Source organism: Anopheles maculipalpis, chromosome 2RL (assembly GCF_943734695.1).
Source record: "Anopheles maculipalpis chromosome 2RL, idAnoMacuDA_375_x, whole genome shotgun sequence".
NCBI classification, from domain to species: domain Eukaryota; kingdom Metazoa; phylum Arthropoda; class Insecta; order Diptera; family Culicidae; genus Anopheles; species Anopheles maculipalpis.
Genome location: NC_064871.1, coordinates 63,284,354 through 63,302,553, shown reverse-complemented (window position 1 = coordinate 63,302,553; position 18,200 = coordinate 63,284,354). Strand labels below are relative to the sequence as shown.

Genomic DNA, 18,200 nt, shown 5'->3' with positions numbered 1-18,200 from the left:
GAACATTATGCTTTCTTCCGTAACCATCGACCGAACATTGCGATGGACTATTTTCAGCTCAAGCATAAGCAGATGAGGCAGGCAGAATTGTTTCCAGGTGTCCGTGAATGCTCTCTTTTGCTTTGAACAGCGTTGATTGAAGAGTTAAGAAATGTGTAGCCTTCCCATGAACGTACAGCAGTAGCATTACGTCGGACATCGGTTGAAGTACAATGTTCATTCAAAGTTACGCTTCGTTCACGAGTTAAAAATTCATCCATAGCTACTCTTCCATTGCGCAATCTCAAACACAACAGCACCAGTGGGGGGGGAGCAATGAATTCCAATGTATTTTATCAGCTGATAGCTTGTGGGTACAACTGTAGATGATTCATTTAACTCATTGAACAACTAGTTAAGCTTTCCATACGATGAGTAGATGAACAAATAGTGAAGCGTGAAAATAGTGAATAGGTAAAATAGTGAATAGTCTGTATTTTAAGGGCCAACCAACTTAAAAAGATAGAAAATTCAGAGTACTTTTATTTATTATTAAAATATACGTCACTTCGCCGTATTGTTTGAAAATCCAGCACAACCAAAGACCTCTTCATACTAAATGTAAGTGCAAATTTGATAAAAATCAATTGATAATGTTTAAAACTATGCACCAAAATTAAAAAATATGTTAATTTAATTCTTCTCAAGTTAAGTACTAAAATACTTAATACTTTAAGTACTAAAAAGTATTAAGTACTAAAATACGATATTTGTCCATTTCTTAGCGTTTATGGTTCATTGTAAAAAGAAGATTTAATATAAAGAAATTGAATTTTGAAAAATATCAAGATAAATTCTAATACATTAGAAAAACAATACCTGAAAAAAAAATCCAGGACAAACACAGAAATGGATGCATTTAAAGGAAATGGACTTTATTTTGAAACGGAACGGTCCGGTGGTGCATGCGACAACGGCGCCGTTCTTCAAACGGCAGGACCGGGGTTGAAATTCCATCCGAACCGTCCATCCGCTGTGATGGCTGTCTGTTCAACTACGTGTTATCGGTAAGTCTAGTTAACTATTCGATGACCGGCGAGACCTGGACTTTAATATCCAGATTAATTTTCAAGATGGAATAACGAGATGGAAGATGGAAAAAATATTTCAAAAACAAATCGTCAAAAAGAAAAAAAGAAAACCCAAAAAAAACTTATAATCAATAACAATTACGACATGGAGGTTTAGACATCATAAAAAAAATTATTTTATTAATCTTAACCATTCTCGCCGGCATCCAAATTAGAAGTGTCTTCACGCTGGAGCTGCCGTTGGTGCTCGGGTTGCCGGCGACGCTGGAGTTTGGCAAGGCGCATGGAGGCGGCTCAAGTTACGCCTGGAGCTGCCACTGCAGTATCTAGTGCTCGGGCTGCCGGTTACGCTGCAGACTGACATATGGCGGCTCAGCGTGATCGCAGCGTGGCGTAGGAACGTCGGTAGTTCGTAGTTATTATGTTAGTATTTTTAAAAAGAAAACAACATCCGGTAAATTTTACACAAAAAATTTAAATCCTGTAGTTTTTTTAATTTACAATATGGGTAACAAAATGATTCAGCTAACTAATAAAGTGCAAGGATGATGCACTGATAGATAGTAACATAGAAACATGCATAAGAGTGCTGGTTTCCATCCGGTCATACTACAGCCGTACTACTTCTTTCTTGACTTCGAATATCGGTCCCTCCGAATTCCTCATATCATTAGCGTGGCATCAGACGCCCCTGAACGTAAAGTATTTTTAGGACCGTCGACTAAAATACAGGACGCGCAGTAGTTGTTGAGATGAGTAGTAAAAGCTTGAGATACCATGGTGTGGCCATTAACAGTTTAGAAGATTCCTATAGTAGATAAAGACCCAAAAGCAGTTGCAGTGCTGGATGAGTGATAAAATCTAGACAACCCATCGGTCATCGACAGAACCGGTGTAATATAAAAAAAGAAAAATGTAAGGTCATCATTTTTAAATAAATAAAATAAATATTGAAAATTATTTATCATCTATAATTTCATCAATACAACACTAACTTTTCACTCATGGACGCAGCCAAAGTGATTTTGAAATGCTTTAAGAAGCCAGTAGCTCACTCTCTCATGTTGGCCTGCTCTTTGAAAAAGCACATTGTCGTGACATGGCCCGATCAACAATAGATCTCCAGGAAACTCGAACGCTGGCTGCAGCTTTCCATCCGTGTAGACACCCGATCTCCGACGGATCACCCTACACCTGATTCAGCCAACGAACTCGCTGTGCTCCCCGGCGCCTCGTGCTGAACTGAGGGTCGCTGATGAATACTTTCTTGGCGGGGCATGAGTCCGGCATCCTTATAACATGCCCCAGCCATCGTATCCTACCGGTCTTTGCTACCGTCGGGATGTCCGATTCTCCGTATAGCTCAGCAATGGTTCGGAGGATGCGACGCTCAAACACGCCAAGAGCGTTTGCATCCTCTGCTCGGATGATCCAAGACTCGTGGACATATAGGACCACCGGGTGAATTAGTGTGCGATATATCTCACATTTCGTGCGGTCTCGAAGTCTTCTCAGTAGACGGAAAAGGCCGTAGTAGGCACGATTCCCATGGACAATGCGTCTCCGGATTTCGCTGCTGGCATCGTTATCCGAAGTTACGACAGTCCCAAGATAGCGGAACTCCTCTACGACCTCGAAGTTGTCGCCATCGACTAATACGCTACTTCCCACTCGGGCTCTATCAACATCCGAGCCTCCGGCAAGCAGGTATTTCGTCTTCGTCGCATTGATCATCAATCCAATTTTTGCTGCTTCACGTTTCAGTCGGGTGTTCGCCTCCAAACCTTCGCTGTTGTCTTCTCCACGAAGCCGAGAAATTGAAGAGACCGGTAGAGAATTGGGCCACGGTTATCGTTGTCTAGTCCCGCGCTTCGTATGACACCTTCCAATGCTATATTGAACAGTAGACGAAGCCGAAATGGAAAGGAGCCAGTAGCATAACCAGTTATTTATGTTTGAGAAATGTTGTGATGTTTCACAGATTAAACGTATCTTCACTTAAATTGAGTGAAATAATTAAATAATACGCGTTTGAACTTGTCACATTCCGGTTAATGCTCTTTATAATTGATATAGAAATCTTCATTCCTCAAACATGGAAATGTGCTAGAGTGGTTCCTGTCATCAAACCTGGAACCTCTCATTCTATTCTCAGCTCTTGGAAAGCTAGTCAAGATGCTGGTCCTACAAAGACTAAAAGAAGTGTCAAACGAACTTAACATCAGTCCACCCACACAATTTGGGTTCCTTGAAGGTCATTCTACGACTCATCAGCTTCTTCGCTTTGTAAACAATATTAAGCAGAGCAAACGTGACAAAAAACATCTACTGCTGTTATCATACTCGACGTAGAAAAAGCGTTTGATAACGTTTGGCATGCTGGGCTTCTTCACAAGAGCGTTTCAAACTACCAGTTTACCTCATCAAGTTCCTGAAGAGTTTTCTGAAATACAGTACATTCTGTGTAGCATTAGGATCCACTTCTTCAGATCCACAATTCAAACTACCAGTTTACCTCACCGACACAGCGATCTCAGCAAAGGGTAAAACATTAGTTGAGCTGCACAGCTCTACGCAGCGTAGCCTCAACATAGTTAGTGAATGGAAAAATAAGTGGAAAATTAAGATAAATGAAGGCAAAACGCAAGCAATGATCTTACCACACAAAATGCTCCAAAATTTAATTAATCCAGGTTCCCATTTAAATACTCGCCGACTCCACCATCCCAGGGTCACCTAAAGTAAAGTACCTATGGATTTTGTTCGATAAAAAGTTATTATTCCGCTTCCATATATATGGTGTGATTAGGAGGTGTAGAATTTTGACAAAAAATCTTTATCCATTTATAAATCGAAAGTAAAGATAATTGTTTTAAAACAAAATGGCTATTTATAAACAAGTTTTTATTCCGTCAGTCACATATGCAATAACTGTATGGCAAACGTGTGCCAGTACTAACCTAAATAAAATTCAGGTCACCTTGCTATTAAATGCTCCCCCTAGAACAGTGTGAACTAGTGAATTTATAAAGTGTAAGCAATAGCTTGTCTTTGAAGGATATAATAATAATTTCAAACGAAAAAATTCGATATAATTCACCAAACTCACCTCACATCCATATCAAGGATATTTTTTAATAATAATCTTAGTTAATAATTGAAAGTTAGGTTAGTTAGTCAGTAAGCTAAAATTAGGTTAGCTAGATAAAAAAAAATAATCCAAGTTGCAAAGTACACATTACCTCCGACGGACAATGTCTCCAAACAACTGTAACTTTCGCTGGAAAGCTTTTCAGCTGTAACTCGAAAAGAAAGACTCATATATAAAAACAGGAAATGTTAATAAACCAATATTATTATTATTACAATTATACGGAATTCCACATACCTTGAGGTTTACTTCCGTAGTTGCTGTATATGTATGTACGATATGTAGTATCAATATGAGATGGCCGGCGTGACCTAGTAGGTTGCAAAGCCAAGAAAAAGCAGTCGCATGTGAGAAACTGAGAAACTGCACTGCTAATCTGGACACAAATTTTTAAGAATTTTTTCAATTTATAGTTTAGTTTCAAATGCAACAAGAAACTAATTCTTATTTATGAGAAACCAATTATTCATTTATTAGTTATTATTATTATGGTGGTAGAGAACATTTTTAAAAATTACAAATATAATTAGTTGAGAGAGCGTCTTGTGGTAGGTTATACCTCATAGCCATTTTTACCAGTTTTCAAATGCTATTGACAAAATTCCACCATAAACTCAAACCTTCCGAATAAAGCCAATTTATAAATTAAAACTACTCAATGCCGGTAAAACAATAAACCTTCCGACCAGTTAGTGTTTGTAACTATGTATCAACAATTAACAGCCTCGCACCGGACAGAACAGAAAAACAAACTCCCCATCATAAATCGTGCTGTTTTCTACAAATAAATTTTATTTTTTCGCCCATTTTCACTTCCATTTTTTTCGTTGCTCGCATCTTGCTCGTTACTAAATGGAACTAACACGACGCCGAGACTCAAATCAACAAACAAGGACACACAATTTATGCCTTCTATTAGCATTAATATATCCGTGAAAGTAGTTCATTTGGACGATAATTAAATTCACCTTCAACCGCGACCCGTGTCGCACCCGGTGATGGCGTTTTTGCACGAAGCCACTCGCATACGCACCCAAACCAAAGACATACACTAGCTCGGTCTGGGCGATTTGAGCTCATCCGCTACGCCTACCATGCCCCGTGCCCATCGGTGGTGCTATGGCCGTGCCGTGTTGGCCGAGCATGCAGCACTTAGTCAACTGTCAACGAGTCGGTACGGAACCCTCGAGAAGTGTGCGTCCACTAGTCCACGCTGCAATCTATGGCCGCAGCAAAAACCTGTCCAAGTGGCGCTGGCTGTTTGCTTCACGGTCCGTTTCAAGCGTCAGTGGCAATAAATTATCTCCCCTAGTACGATTCGAAACTCAACGATCGCCATGGTATGTTTCCTGTCGTGGCTTCCTCCCTCCAGCAGCATCCTTTGAGGCCCGCTAGCACGGAACCACCATTTGCCGTACGGTCCGGCACGACTATGAGCGTCCCCTTGTTTTTACCCAACTCACCACGCGCGTCGAAAAGATCACCATCAGCGGAATTGAATTTACAGTTGTAGCAAGTTTTCTGTCTCCACCTCCTAGGCCAGACCCATCAACGTGCTGCCTCTTACCTTCCGTATGCCCGGCACTTCTCGCTGGCCAGCCGCAATTCGCCAGGAGTTCCTACAGTCTCTCAAGATTTGTGGTTTTTGTTCGCTGCAATCTTTCTAAAGAAAACCCCAAACCGTTTCGTTCAAGCGCCCGTCAAGCCAGCTGAAACACGGCGACAAAAAGAAAATGGCACAAACACGGGGCAAGAAACATTTTCGGCACTGCCAAATCAACGACCTGGAGACCGGGTGGACCGGTGGTTCGTGATGCGCGAGCGGAATGGGAAAAATTTGCGACAAGAGACATCACAGCCCTGCCCCACGGTCATTCTTCTTCGGGTGACACTTGCTAACCGTGCGAAGTACCGTGCCGCTGATAACGGGAGCATTAGTAGCAAAAGGCAAAGTTCTTAAAGGATTGGGTGCGGTGATGCTTCTGAAATTCCCGACGAACGCGAGCCGAAAGTTTGCCGGGCGAAACGGAACGAAGAGATTTACAGTTTAAATCAGTGTCATCAATTCCAGTCAAGCGAAGGCAAAACCATTCGGCTGGTTTAGCCTAAGCGTTCGTGGACCCATTTAGGTGGCAGAATTTACTACAGAATGTGATTGTGGCTGTATGCAGCAACTAGAAGGATAGTTAAAAACCACATTTTAACTAAATAACGGTCTTTGGGCCATGTCTTGCCCAGAGCAAATGGTCTCGTCCTATGATTCCACGTCCTCATTACAGTGTTTCGAAGATCATAAACCAGGTGTCTCCATGTTTGGAACAGTGGGCAACCTAAGATTGAACAATTATAAGACGCATTGTTCGAATTGTTCGTTCTGCCAAAATCGACAATTGTTTTAAACATGGAGACACTTGTTCCCAGAACCTGATAAGCACTGTATCCTTCCAATCCTTATTCGTTTTACACCATTTCTTTTTTGTTAAATGATGTTCTGTCTATGTCTTAATTCTTTTTTTGTAGTGTCACAGGTGATCCGATGACGGGACAACCGCATTCGGGGGCAATTTCAACATTGCCGTAAAGGGAGGCAGGCGATTTCCACAGTACAGCATTCTCCAAATCAGTTCAGCCTTGACACGACTAGTTTGGCTGCGTTGGAGTTGGGTTTGAAAGTGTTTGGTTGGTTCAATCTCGAGAGTATCGAAGTCGGTACTGAACTTACCGATCATTCTCGGATCCGATTCTGGACAGTCAGAACTAAAACTGTCATTGCTGGACTATTCGGAAAACACTGTACTGTGCACGTCATTGTTTGTGCTGTCATAACATAATTTTGCTGAGAGCTTCAACGCTTGAGGAGCTTTTCGCCCTTACAGATGCTATTTCGAGTATGATCGAGGTTCAAATCCCATCCGGACCCTAGTGTGGATTGACATTTCAACTATCAACAAGTACCAGCAAGTCAAGGAAGCCATTCGTTGGCTGGCATAACTAGTAGGTTCGGCCCGAAAGAAGAGGACAATATCGGGGTTATCGAAAGCGTCTACAAAAACGGAGGTTGTGTTATGTCGCTTTCATTAGTTCTAAACAAAATTCCTTCGTTGTAAAAGTTGATGCGAGTTATACTTCTGCCATTGATCTTGCCCACATTCTCTATTGCTCCAAAAACTCTCTGATTTAGGTTTCAATAGTTTCCTTTCCCTCTGGTTGTATTCCCTTGTTAGTGACTGTACCTTTCTGGTCAAACATAGCAACATCCTTTCTCATTATTTTACCTCTGGAGCAGGTGTACTTTAAGAAAGCGTCCTTAGTGTCTTGTGGCTTATTTTTTATTATTTTTTTACCGATTTCTTACATTGTAACTGATGTCTGTGTTATGCTGACGACTTTTAAAAAATCCTCCCATTTTATTCCTCAATGGACTTCATATCTCTACATATAATTTCTCGTTTCTTCTTCAGGTGACATTCTCCTTACATTATTTCCCGAAAACTGTAAAATCAATTCGTTTGCCCATTCCCTCAATCGAAAGGAATCAAGGTGTTGCGTCCAGCAACAGAGAATCTCCTGGTTCGCTTTTCGGTTATCACAGTTTTTTAGTAAATACAAGAATGTAACGCGTTGATAACTATTGTAACACTTCAAATCCTGTATGCAAATTTCACTGCCGTTATTCGCTGCGTGATGAAGGAGGGCTACTGCCCTCCTTCATCACATCACTCCTTCACTGCCCTAAATACACTGCCCTTTTTTACACGTTAACGCCGCGATCAACAACCCTTCGAAATCTGAACACGATCTCGCCCGACAGCGTATCCTTCGGTTTACTTTGTTTTTGCCTTGATTTCGCCGCTGTCGACTCCAACAAATCCGATCCGATCCGCTGTCAGATGACGTGGACCGTTGCGCAACCTTCCCCCTTCTTTCCATTCTATTATTGGTATTGTTCGAAGAATCCTTGGTTTGCTTAAAAAATTACCAGGGATTTTAACATCTCCTTGTTCATCAAGGTGCTTTAGGTTACTGATAAATTGTTTGGTATCTCATAGCAAAGATTCAAATCGATCGTGTCGAGCTGGTACAGACGTCCTTCATCAGGTCTGTTTTTTTTCATAAACAAGTCGCTAATCATTCCACTACTTCTGGCCGATTACGACGCCGTGCGGTTTAATTCCTCTTGTAATTTGTTTGATGACCATTTTTCACTATTTTCCTGTTCTTCTTCATAATTTCCAACTGTTAGATTAATTCTAACTAGGCCTAAACCTTCTGGAAGCCTATACTGTATGGATGCCTTCTGGATACATAACAAGCATAATTATTAAGTAAAGCTTGTGTAGCATACGAGCAGAAAATTATAATTTTACTTCTACTTGGATCAAATTTGGTAATCGGTATTACGTACTACCAATCGTTACCTGGCAGAACCATATTGCTTTATGCATTTTTACTATAAATCACTTGAATGCTTTAGCGGACATTCTTATGTCACTGCATCTTGTTAATATTGTACTAGTGAGATGGACTTAAAATCCGTTTTTTTATGATTTTGACCGACCATTTTATCAATATTAATACCGTTATTGTAAACCGAGTATGCCCGGGATAAGGCAAATAATAAGGAGGAAATGGCTTATCAACATGTTTATAAAATGTATTCAACACTTCACTTCAGCAGTTTAGTGTTGTGGAAAGGAAGTTTAATTAACAGGAATATTATTTAAAGGACGGAACTCTGAGAGATTTTACAGGGCAACTCTGAGTCAGATGTTAAAAGAAATCAGATCAAATCTTTAGAAAATACCTTTGATGTTCTTTGGTCTATTATAGTTTACTATCATCCTTATCAACCGCAAATGACAGTTATTGAAGCGTTGTGAGATAAATATTTTTCTGGCAAAGCTCAATGTCTCGAATCTGGCAATGTCTCGAGCCAAACCCAAACAAAGAAACTATTCAAGAATTTCAACCTGATGCGATCACTGCAGTTGTTTAATTGGAGTACAATAGCCTTGCACGTCAATAGTTATATGATAACTTCTTCTAATGTTTCTGACAACCCTTCGTCCATCGTAATCAGTGCTTAATCTATCGAGAGATCTTGCAAGTTTCATTATTTTAGGTCATTATAAATGGCAATCTAAGCATCCACGTGAACCTGTCTAGATTAATTTTGAGTTGCGGTCTTTTTACATCTTATCTTACATCTCAAAGGCTATATTGTGTATCACAGCTCTTATGCTTCAATTATTGAGCGGTTTATTGTTAGTTTGTAAACAGATTGTGTTTCTGACACTCACTAAGGAAGTACTTTACAAGAACGGCTGTTACAAGAGCAGAAAAAATAAGTGCCAATGGTGCCTCACATTTTAACCAAACTTTTCAATTCGATTAATAAAAAGATGTCACATTTCATTTTGTTTCGTTTAACTGTTTAGCTGTGATGAACTGGATGATGAAGATCAAATTATTGTTTTTTTTTTTAATTTACATTTGATGAATGATGCAACTACAATTATTATAATAACCAAAGTTCAGTCCTACTCAAACAGTTGTCGGGAATTAGAGGAGGTGTCTTATCATTATCATCCATTGTGCTAATTCTATCGTGTGCCACCACTTCAAATATTCCACAGAGCATCAAGCACTGCTACAGAACTTGAAGTTTTTTTTAATTATTTTAAACAGTGACGAACAATAGAATAAGAACATTGATTATTGTTAAATTGTAAAAATAAGATTTAGATTTTATTTTTCAACGAGTTGAATAAGATTTTGTTAAAAATTTGGGAAAACAATCTTATCATTGCTAAAATCGTTTATAAGTTTCTTTTTGGCCTCATGATTAATAGTCAGAAACGTTAAATAATAAAGTAAGCCAATTCATCAGCCTTAAAATTTGATGTTCTTTGCTTATGAGTAGTTTACTTTTTGGTCGCATGAATAATTTGTTTATTTTTGATCAAAAAAAGGTTAAAAAAATTTAATTCAATGCTGGTCTTATTCTATTGTCGATCACTGTATATGAACTTTTTCATCCACCAACCACGAACAAAAAAACATAACATATCTAATTACATTAGAGACTGCGTAAAAAAGTGCGTCTTTACATGTTTTAATTACATCTCGATGCTCATTTCCCATACCCTTCACAGTGTGTATTGAAAATAAATTTTAATTACATACACCTCTACGGTGACCACTAACACAACAGAGTCGGACCGTAGATTGTGCTTATTGGCCCGTATGTACACAAGCTTATTTAAATTCGACTCCATTGATTATGGTGCATTAAATGCGGAATGTGGAAGCTGATTGGTATACAAAACTAATGTATTTATGCTTGGTAAGGATCCTTTTCTTTGTGCTTGGTTTGGATAATTATACTACAAAATATCACTTACTTAGTGCAATAGTTATTTTCCAACACTAAGAAAAGTGTCTAACAACTTTTCGAACGCTGTGATACATCGCCATTTTCCGTTTCCTTATTCTTTCAGACTTTGACAACCACAACCTAGTGTTAGTATTGAAAAAATATAAGCCTCATGGTAGGATTTGTTGTGATTCAACGAGCTAACGAATCACGCACGCCGTTCCACACGATGATGCCAAGTTTTGGGAAAGCTGTTGCAAACGTCGAACCAACCACTGAATTGTACAAAACAACGCATCCCTATTAGCCTGGCATGCCTTCGAGGGAATTGGACCGATCTGTTACCTACTGTGATAACAAGGGTCATAGTGTCCTTCTGGGAGCTCAGCCATCTGCCAGCGTCGGCAATCGGTTGCAATGCCCAATATTGGTGTCCGTGCCTTGGTTCTTGTTGCGTTCAATAATAAATTGGTTTTTCTTTCACACTGAACTGGGCTGCTTCGTCCGGCCGTTTCGTCATTTCAAAACGAGGCACAATCAAAACATCACGCGTAAAAGCAGATGCCTGAACATGCTAAACCGTACCCATAACGATACCATGTCAGTATTAGTCGTGATCGTGTTTTGGGACCATTTGTGACCGGTCATTGGTGTCTACACCGGATTATCGACCATTCCTGTCTCGGACGAATATTCGTTCGTATGTTTTCATCCCTCATCTTCGTTCGTAGTTCAGCAAAATTGTCCACAAAGTACAAGGAGTACAGGAGTGAAACTATTAATCATTTCTCAACCGTCAAATGAAAAGCTATTATGTCTCCGGTTCACCACCACCAACGATGCTAATGGTTGTTGATATAATGTTCTTAAACAAGTGTGCATACAATCGAGCCTATCGCACTGCATTGATCGAAAAAAAGGCACCAAAAAGGTTAAATGTTAGAGCAGATTTATGTGGTTGACGCAATACGTTTCAGTTTCCAAAATAAATTCGGACTTTCCTTATTGTTTATCTTTCCATTAAAAGCATTATGCAAAAAAATTTAATCACTCATTTCACCTTAATTTTGTAGATGTCTTTTCACTTCAATGAGATGACAAAAATCTTTAAATACCTTTTTTGCCCAAATTACTATTTTCAAAATATTTTTTACAATTTATGATTTTTTTTTAAATCAATCCGATCCTGTTGACTCATTTTTATTCTGACCAGTCCTTTTGATTTCTTACCAGCTTTCATCTCTACTGATTTTCATAATACACAAATTACAATTCCCGAGGGACCGAGGCCAGTGTTTGCCGAATGTCAAACATTAATCAAGACAGGCAAAACGAAACCGAATTTTGTATATTTCTTCTGCCTTTTCCCAACCATCGTACCTAGCAAGCAATTGCCCGCGAGGGTTAGGGATTGGTTGGTCAAATATTTGCTCGTTACATAAATTTACCAATTCTTCCCTCACATTTAGCACACCGGTCGGTCAGTGGGGAAGAATTAAAATCCAGAAAGAAGCCAAACATCGGCCAGGACCTTCAAAAACGATAATTTTCAACCATACTATCGCACCGAGTCCGCAAGTGCCACGGAAAATGAGAAATGGATCCATGCTTTCAAATAAATGGGACCGAGCGTAAAAACACTGCGAAGGGCAAACCCTCCGCAGCATTCCGGACGGGTCGACGGTGGATCAGCTGGGTCAGCTGGATGGTGAGACGTCGAGCAGGTCATATTTATGCCGTCGTAATACAAAAATTCAGATGAGGATACGACGACGATCCGGCATAATCCAACCGAAACGAATGCGTGAAAACGACCCTTGCAAGAAGCAACGACCAGAACACACACACACACACACAGAAAAAAATTGACGCCAAATTCCCTCCGGGTCAATCTGGAATCCTTGGGCCAATGGTTAGCTTTCAGCTGTCCATTTTATGAATATCGCTCGTAAAAATGGACCAAACGCCGTAAAGAAACCGTTACGTAAAATAAAGCTTCCACATCCCGTTCCCGGTAGCGTATCGAAGAAGCATCCCGGTCCCTAACGGACCAAAAAGCGGTTACTTGCCTGCTAAAGCGCCTCCACTGGCATACACCCGACCGGCGCCAGTATCTAACCACCATGGATCAGCAGAACTAAAGATAACGTTGATAGGTTTAATGAGGTTACATAAATTTTATCAGATTGAAGGATCGATAAACGTGACTTCCTTCGTTAGCACCTCCGTCGAGTGTGGCGGAAGCGGTTCACCTGAAATCAGGCACCGTAATCCTCCGTGCCCGTACAGGGAAAGGACCAAGTGGAGCGAGCATTTTCGCACATTGTAGCTAAGTTTTATACCAAACTTTGATAACCCAGATATTTGGTGCTATTTGTGAGACCTGACCTGACCTTGCTCGAGTTTGAGGCTTGCTAAGCAATTGTTTTATCTACACAAATTACTTGAAAGCACTCACCAAGGTTTTTCTCCAATTATTTTTAGTTTATATGTCGACTTATATATTTATATTTCACATGTACTCGTGCTTTAACTATAACTTACCAACAGGTGTTGATAGGAGACACGCTAACCAACTTTGCTATACTTTGCCTCTTTTGGCACTATTTCAGAATTATCACATAAAACATCGCCACTTTTCCCCTTCTCCAATTTTCCACTTCGCCTACCCGTCCTTGGCCTCCGAGCACCAGCAGCAGCAGCAGCAGCAGCGGCACAAAAACCTCAAATCGAAGCTGAAAATAATTTCCTACATCGGTAATAAAATAGAAAGTATGTGTCGCCTGTTGCAAGTAGTGTCTCGATTGAGACCCCGTACAGCCCGGAAAGAAGCATCCCGGATTCCCTCGTTCCACATCATCTCCCGTGACGCGACCACAATATTACGAACATTTATTACAGCCAATGCGCATATCCGGTGGTGCAAAAACGACGGAAGTAAACCTGTTCCACTTTGCTTACTTCCATGGGTAACCAATTTCAGCGCGTGCCATCGGGGTGACCGGGTAACCGTGACCAACCGTTGGCCGTATTGAATGAAGCTGCAACACGATTGTGGCAATAGCATTTTATTTCCATTTTCTAATAAAACATGCCATCCGGTACCACAATCACGCTGCTGCTGTTGCTGCTGCGGAGGGTTTTATTGTGCATGATGCAATGTTTGTTTACCGCTTTTATAATGTAATTTGTAGTACAAGAAAAAAAAGTTTGTCTCACAGCGGATATCGCACGTAAATTGCGTAAAAATGACATCCGAGGAAATCAAATGCAAAAAATACGGATATCGAAAGAATTATTTGTATTTAAAATGATTTAATTGTTGATTTTTCATTCTGATTGATCTTATAATGCACTTTTACGGATTTGTACCTTTCACAGCTTCTCTTAGCGTGTAGAATATAACTGAACAAATCGGATGGGAAATGCGCTGTTTGCGGAGCGGGCCGGTGGTGTTGGCAACAGCGGCACCAGTCTACACACGGCAGGACCGGGATTCAAATCCCATCCGGATCGATTCCCCGGCCTCAGACATCCAACTATGTTATGTGGTCAAAAGCTCGGGTTGGAATGTTATCAGGAGAAGTTTCCAAGTGGTGGACCGTTGTTCAACTCTCGACGCCCAACACCAAAGACTTGAAAAAATACCAGCTAAGGGGTTGAATAGCAAGTGAGTTTATAAACAATTTTCTCATTTAATATACTAAAGTCACATGATAGTATGGCGACGTGCCGTCATATTTTGCAATTTTGCGGTAAATTGAAACGGATCATCTGTGTTGCTCTCAATAGCTCTACCAGCTTTCCAGGGAATCTGTACTGCTGTAAGATATGCATAGCACGGCCCAGTTTACAGTTTAATGATCAGGTGCATATGATGCTCCCGACGTTTCTAGGGAACCTACCGCAGAAGTCGGTGATAGGTTTTCCTAAAAGCCATTTTGATACCCTCTGTGAAAATCTGTATCAAAGAAAGCTAGTCTGCAGAAGAGTATTCCGAAAAGGTTCATTATGGTTCGCCCTGTAGCCTCTTGGTTCAAAGCCCAATCCTGAACGAATTCTATCCATACCTTGTGAATTGCTGGGTTAAAAAGAAAGCTTTCTATCAGTTTCCAGTAAACGCGGTCTAGGGCTGCAGTCCTCCATCCACGGCTGCAACCGATCTCTGACAGGTTAGACTCCACTTGATCCAGCCAACGAGCTCGCTGTGCTCCTCTACGCTTCGTGCCGAACGGGTCGCTGACGAGCATCTTCTTTGGCATACTCATCACTTGCCCCAGCCAACGTATCCTTCCGACTTTGACTACCGTCAGGATATCAGCACCGCCAAACAGCTCAGCTAGCTCGTTGTTCATTCTCCTTCGCCACACGCCCTGTTCGCACACACCGCCAAAGATAGTCCTTAGCATCCACCGTTCGAAAATGGCGAGTACAAGACTCGTACCCGTAGATGGTTACCGGACATATCAAGGTGCGGTATATCGTGCATTTCGAGTGTTGTTGGAGTCTACTGGATCACAGGAGTTTGTGGAGTCAGTAGTAGGCACGATTCCCCTGAACAATGTGCCTTCGGATTTCGCTGATTACGTTGTTGTCCGAAGTTACGATCGTACCAAGGTAGCAGAACTCCTCTACCACCTCGAGATCGTCGCCGTAAACTGATACTCTGCTTCCGAGTAGTGATGGGAAAGTTCCGGAAAAAAAGGAACGGAACGGAACTGGGTCTTTTTGGAAAAGGAACGGTACGAACCTGCCAGGTTCATTCCGGAACGCACAACTCTAGTTTCTTTTCTTTCGTGAGGTTCGTTCCTTTCGCCAGTTTTATTCCTTTTGCCTCTATCATTCCTTTGGATCATTCCTTTCGCCTAATGTTTCCCTTTAGCCAGTTTCTTTCCTTTAACTATGAACCTGCCAGGTTCAAAATTTCGAACCCAGTTCCAATCGTTCCTTTTAAGGAATCTCCTTCAACTGTATCTTGAAATTCGACCTGCTTACCTGTACGAGTACAATTTACAGTTTGTGGTAAGAGGATCAGAATATGTAGCCAGTCTTTTAGTGAATCACAGATGACAATTCAACTCATCAACGGTATTGATTCGTTACTTTCTCTTTTTTATGAGTCATCTGCCATAGTTTGGCCCAGCTAAAGTCGCTGTACTAGTACTGTTTCATCAGTATCTCTCAGCGTTATTAATCATACAATTGTCGGACCATGTTAAGTGTTATGCTCTGTATAAATTATTCATAATAAAGAGTTCACATTAATGTCCATCGGTGGATAGAATCCAACTGTATATAATCCGTGGCACGTCGTCATACCCAGCATTTTAGTCGCTAGTTCACCAAACCCCTACAACATGATACCCACGAGTAATCTATCCGGTCCAACAACATTTCAACCAAGGCCTGTTCGAGTGTCTCAGTTACCACACTACCGAAACCAACAGAACAACCGGTCAAACTTTAGCAAAGGCTTAGGTACGGTGCAACTCGCGTGGCATGCCATTCGTGACACGTTTTACGATTTCGCGTCCATGTCCAAAATCCATGGCATGCACTATCTTCAACGGCACACTACGCGAAGCTTTGTGCGACTGCTGTGGGTTGCAATCATCGTGGGATTCTTCGTCTTCGGAACCGTGCTGATCTATCTGCTGTGGCAAAAGTTTATCGACTCACCGACACGCATGACGATTGCATCCGAAATGAAGATCGTGCAAGTTCCGTTCCCCGGTATAACGCTCTGCCATCCGCAAAGCGTTGTGGACTACAAAGCGGAACGTTTCGTCGATAAGATGTAAGTAACGCGAAGGGAGTAAACGTTCCGATCCTCATATGTGTTTACCTCTGTACGCAGCAAACTTCCACTAGGCGCCACGAAAGAATCAGTGCTCAAAACTTTACCATCCTTGGGCTATTTTACCGAGCACCAGTGGACGTTCCCTCGGCCGCAAGATTTAAGAATGATCGACCAGGTCCTACTGCTTAACAACTACACCATCGAGCAGGCCATCGATGAGCTGGGTCTGATCTGTGAGGACTTTATATTGGTGTGTTACTGGGCGGGCAAAAAGTTTCCCTGCTTTGCCAAACACGCCTTCCTCGGGTGGATCGGTTCCACCAGCCATTATGGTGCCTGTTGCTCGTTCAACTATCATCCCAACGTGCGGGGAAGCAAGGAACCGTTCGTGGTCAACACGTACGGTATGCACGGTGGGCTGAGCGTCATTGGTACGGGGTACCCGCAGGCATCGGACGGCAAATCTGGAGCACTCTACTCGGAAGGATTTATGGTGAGTAGTGAACGAATCGGTTTAGGATTTGATCATCCCCTAATTCGGTTACTAATCTAATAACGGCGTACGGAACTAGCTCATGATACACCATCCGCACGATTTCGCCGTCGAAGCTTCTCCGCTGACCCTTTTACGGTTGCGTAAGGAAACGTTCGTTAACGTGCTACCGACCGATTCACGCTGCTCCGAGCAAGTGCTAGCACTACCCCAAAGCCAACGGGATTGCATTGTGGGCAGTGACTTTAATCCGCCAATTGCAAACTATCGTCAGCCGGCATGTACGCTGGAGTGCCTGCGAAACGAGGTACACCGGAAGTGCGGTTGCCATCCGTTCCATCTGCCCCAACCGACACCGAGTCCACGTACGGGTCAGCGGATTAGAAACTGCACCGTGTACGATTCGATGTGTTTTGTGGAAAATTATTGTAAGTAATGTCCCTGCTACTGTGCATCAATCAATCTTCATAGCTTAAAGCGCGTTCAACATGCAATCCCTTCTTCCGTACCAAACAGACATGTTTAAAAGATTGAAATGCAACTGTTTGCCCGCTTGCAGTGATGTCACGTACAAGACGACATCGATCGTGTCCGACTTTTCTGGCCACAATTTTTCCATTAATCCATTTTAGTAAGTACCATCAAAACCTTGTTGAACGACCACATGCACTACTACTACATATTGTTGTAATTTCAGTAAGGAAACGAATCTGTCCGATTTTGAGTTTATTTTCCACATCTTTATGAGCAATCAGGTCGTTTCGGCTAACAGGCGTATTGTCGTCGTGTCGTGGATCTCATTGCTATGTAAGTATCTTTTCCTGCGTTGTGGTATGTAAAACAAGCATATTTACTCATTGTTCTGTTGTCCCTATGCAGCGAATCTCGGAGGAGCATTTAGTTTGTGCCTAGGAATAAGTGTGCTCTCATTGTTTGAAGTTTTGTTTTTCGTCGTTTTTCGCCTGCGAAAAATGTATCACAAGCTTAAGCATCGTCAAGAACAGCAGATCAAACTGGTGGCCCCTTTTGCACGGTTGCAAAAATTTTAATCTATCCAGAAAGAGATGATAGCGCATGCATTAACATGGTCAGCTTCCGTTGGCCATGGAAATAAAATTACTTCAGACGAAGCTTTAGCTCTAGCTTTAGCTTTATGAAAGGTTTTTTTTAATCCTATGAAACATGCCTAAACCGTTGCTCTGCTAAAGGAACTGAAATAGATCAGTGGAGGCAGATCTTCTTATAACCTTTTCCTAACCCCCCCCCCCCCCCCCCCCTTCCACAATTCAGCACATGGAACGATGCTTCTT

The 18,200-nt window shown here is 41.5% G+C and overlaps 2 protein-coding genes across 2 annotated transcripts in view; both read left to right on the top strand.

Annotated features, from left to right (window-relative positions):
* LOC126568811 (uncharacterized) overlaps positions 1-18,200 on the top strand; it is a 230,913-nt gene that overhangs the window by 78,641 nt on the left and 134,072 nt on the right. The window lies entirely within an intron of this gene.
* LOC126556071 (sodium channel protein Nach-like) lies at positions 15,955-17,939 on the top strand. Its single transcript, XM_050211267.1, has 6 exons — positions 15,955-16,394; positions 16,455-16,890; positions 16,970-17,318; positions 17,407-17,521; positions 17,588-17,697; positions 17,770-17,939. Exons 1-6 carry the CDS (start codon positions 15,955-15,957, stop codon positions 17,937-17,939), a joined length of 1,620 nt encoding a protein of 539 aa, XP_050067224.1.